The following is a 4,198-nucleotide window of genomic DNA, read 5'->3' on the forward strand; positions in this document are numbered from 1 at the left end:
ATATATATATATATATTCATTATAATGTAGGTCTTCTACATGCGGTGATACAAATTTGCAAGAGGGTAATGGGTCATCAAGTGAAGATGGGGATGATATGCTCCTATGAAGACGGTGACATATTTGTATGGATAGTATAGCCTTGTTGATATGTTGTTATCTCCGGCATCTTATGGTCCATGTGCCATTTAATACTGCTCATTTTTTAAGCTTTCATGTCCAATATATTGCACCCTAACATTTGACAATGCATCAAATTAACTTTTTTAGTCTTTTTTTGTAAGATGTTGAAACTAAATGGTGTTATTAGTGCAGAATGGAGACTGCTGCTAAAGAGCTGGCTACATCGACCCATGTCCAAGGAGACTACATGCCCATCGCTAGGGAGAAGCATGTGGTTAGTCTTGCCAAGGTGACAGAGGAGATGAAGCCTGTGGAGGGGATACTGAGGCTGTGCAGCCTGGAGAGTCTGAGGGGGTTGGAGGTGAATCGGACGGGGTTTAATGTTATTTGAACGATGTGTTTAATGTGTTGTCATTTGAACACTGGGTTGTCATTTGAACAATGTGTTTAATGTTATTTAATTGTGACATTGGTTGGAAAATGAAGAGTCTTAATCTGTGTGTGTTCTTTTTACTCCATATTTCAAGGAATTTGGGAATCTGCATTAGCTTTCTGGGTATCTTGGCTCTTCTCTTGGTACTTTGGGGAAACTTTGAACGCTGAAAATTTCACCATCTGTTTGATGTTTATGAGACATATATGGCTTTACAACAGTGAGCTAGTGGCTCAAAGTTTTTGTCGTAGTTCTGTTTTATCGTGCTACTCTCTGTTAGTTAACAGTAGTAGTGTTGTTGCGTTGACTGTATAACTGAAGAGGGTTGTAATTGTGGTAAAAGAATTCAATGATGTTTCTTCCTAATGTTTGCTTGTTCCCAGAATGCGCAACTAGTTTTATTATAAATCGAGTGTTTATCTTAATGTTTGCTTGTTAAACCATCAAGTGTCACTTGGTTTGCAAATATCTACTAATCTGAATTCATCAATATTCAATTTCTGAACAAGTTACATCCAAGCTTAAACTAAGCACAAATCATAATACAAACTGACCACAAACCAAGATAAAATTGAGTGCACATTCAAAGAAAGAAAAAAGAAAATGACAAAGAAAGAGATATATTGTAAGCTCATCCACTCAATGACCCAAATTATGCAAGTTTATCCTCACGTAGTCGACGGCGAGATCGCGGAGGGCTAAAGGCGGAGGAGGAGGTCGACGACGAGATCGCAGAGGAGGAGGGCTGAACTCGGATGACGATAGTCGACGGCGAGATCGCGGAGGAGGGATGAACTCGGATGACGATAGTCGACAGTGAGATCGCGGAGGAGGGTTGAAGGTGGAGGAGGAGGTCGACGGCGAGATTGCGGAGGAGAGCTGAACTCGAATGACGATAGTCGACGGTGAGATCGCGGAGGAGGAGGTCGACGGCGAGATCGCGGAGGAAGAGGTCGACGGCGAGATCGCGGAGGAGGGCTGAAGGCGGAGGAGGAGGTCGACGGCAAGATCGCGGAGGAGGATCTGAAGGCGGAGGAGGGAGGGTTTCGGAGGGGGAAGAGGGGATTCCTCGATTTGGGGATTCTTCAATTTGAGAGCTGGGTTGTTGGGTTAGGGTGACGAGACAGAGGGGTTTTATTACCCATCAATGGCATTTTTTCAAAAAAGCCCAAAGCAGCATCAATGCGTATGAGAAACGCACTATATATATATAATATTAATATATGGACATATACAACACACACACACTATATATATATAGAGAGAGAAGAATGATGGAGAATACTTGGTAGCCAAAATTCTTTCATTGAATCTGGTAGTGAAGCGTGGCCAAATTAGCCTCCTACATCCACGCCTCGAAGATGGAGCCTATTTTTAAGTAGGTGAGGCTCCTCTCCTTCGAGCCGTGATGTAGGGTGGGGATTTGGCCACTCTCACACAAGTTCAACTGGAGAAACTTGGTACCGAAGTTTTCTCCATATTTCCTCATATACTATATCATATAATATATATACTATATATATATATATATTATTAAATAATTATTATATATATATATATGTGTGTGTGTGTGTGTGTGTGTGTGTGTGTGTGATCTTCTTCTATAGAGTCCGAAAAGGAGTATAAGAATAGATATTGAGAAGACAATAATAGGAAAGAAATCAATGAAGAGTTGACACTTTTTTGCATAGGATTACATTCCATTCTTCATTTTTGCCTTATTATTTAATTATTCGTTAAGCTTTATTGCATTTCAGGTATGCAGCAGGACCTATAGATGGTGATAATGATACACAAGGAAAAGCACAGATCCATGTGGAAGATTATGTTTATTATTCATCTCTGAAGTTCCTCTTTAATTAATTAATTTATTTACTACTTATTTATGTGATAATGTAGGGAAAATAGATTATGGTCTATATAAATGTCATTTACTAGTAATTCAAAAAACCCAACTAAAAAGATGATTTTCCCAACAATAATCCAAATTGCAATATTGAAATATACATAGTGAAACAATATAAATATCAAACCTGCTTGGGCTATAAGAGATATGAATTAACAGCCTTTCATCAATTTCATCATTGTACCAAGGTGCAGCTCGTGCGACTGCTCTAACTGTCTGCAATGAAGAACATTTACTGTTGTATCCAATATACTGATTCACTATCGTGCTATCTATAAGAAGTGTTATACTGACAAGAAAAGTTAACTACATATATACTTTCTCAATGACTGAAAGCATTTAATTGCTGGCGGATATCATTAACAATATAAATCAAAGTACCCATAATTAATAATAGGAGAAAATGGCTTGATCATAGGAGACCGATAGAAGGTTTGCCACTAGCTATAGAACAATTTAAACTAGAGAAAAGTAAAAAAGCATTTATGTAAGGCTGCAATTATTTAAATAATTAAATTTATAACCATTAATCGCATTGTAGTTGAAAACAGGGAAGTGCAAACCCCAGCAAAGATTCAGTAGCAAATTTATTGTAATTTCCTAAATAGCACAGTTAAAACTCATCGTCGCACATTTGTTACTTGCAAACTATTCACCAAAATAAATGACAAAAAAAATAGCCATAGAGTAAACTACAAATAAAAATGGTCTTTCCACATATAAAGATCCTAAAAGATAATATTTTTCTTCAACCCATCAACAAATTAAATACCTGAGATATGATTGAAGGCGAAGTAGCCTTAAACGAAGACTCTGGTGCCCACAAATAAACACCAATCACATGCATGCCACCCATCAGCATTCTCGAAACCTGAAAACAAAAGAAAAAAATCACTCCAAATTCTTCAACCAGATCACATATTTCTCAAATTAATCCTCTTTTTACTTGTCTAGCGTGCTCAGCGACCCAATCGCTGTCAATTTCGATCGAAGGCGGCGACTCATTCGAAGATTTCCCGCCTCTGGTTCCCTTCTTCTTCTCCTCTCTGGTAGCAGGTTCAGATTTGAGAGCGCAAGCGGGAGATCCACCGTCGGTGAGAGGAGTTGGGATCAGATCGTACACAAAACCTCGATCAGAATTAGGGCTTAGCTTGCCGATGATAATGCCAACCTGTTGACGAGTAATTGAGAAAAGATTGTAGAGAGAAATCTAAAGACTTGAGAGATTTGGATTGAGAATTTGAGAGAGGGAGTACTTGAGAGGGGACTGAGGATTGAAATAGGCGATTTTCTAGGGATTTGAGCTGCGATTCTTCGCCGACTACTGATTTCACCATTGTCGATTTTTTTGGGGGGAGAGAGAGTCGGGGTCGAGCGCTTGAGCGCTGCGCCGCTGCGTTATTATTGTTTTCTTAACGGGTCGGGTTTGGGTTGAAATGGATAGGCTAATTGGCACTCATAGTTTACCCTACCTTGTATACCCTCACTTGCTGCACCCGGATACTCTAAAGTTTCTAAAAATTGTACGTTGATACTTTATGTTATATGCTAACATAAAAATATTGATCCTAATTTTTTTATATGACACTATTATACTAATTTTGGAATTTTTTGGTTATTCTTAATGTTCGTTGAATTTATTATTAAAATTATCCTATTTCTGCTTTAAACATATAATCTAATTATATTTTAATATAGAGTTATAGTGGTTTAACAGTAATTTCAAAAAAATATTG

General features: G+C 38.1%; 1 protein-coding gene across 1 annotated transcript in view; it reads right to left on the reverse strand.

Moving 5' to 3' along the window:
• Positions 1 to 3,829, reverse strand: part of LOC109819893 (protein odr-4 homolog) — a 27,176-nt gene extending 23,347 nt beyond the window's left edge. The window contains exons 1-4 of the mRNA XM_020385863.1: positions 3,719 to 3,829; positions 3,409 to 3,633; positions 3,235 to 3,333; positions 2,590 to 2,678 (exon numbers count right to left, since the gene is read on the reverse strand). Coding sequence (XP_020241452.1) covers positions 2,590 to 2,678; positions 3,235 to 3,333; positions 3,409 to 3,633; positions 3,719 to 3,799 — 494 coding nt within the window. The 5' untranslated portion in view covers positions 3,800 to 3,829. The remainder of the gene's footprint in view (positions 1 to 2,589; positions 2,679 to 3,234; positions 3,334 to 3,408; positions 3,634 to 3,718) is intronic.

This window comes from Asparagus officinalis, chromosome 1, assembly GCF_001876935.1.
Source record: "Asparagus officinalis chromosome 1, Aspof.V1, whole genome shotgun sequence".
NCBI classification, from domain to species: Eukaryota; Viridiplantae; Streptophyta; class Magnoliopsida; order Asparagales; family Asparagaceae; genus Asparagus; species Asparagus officinalis.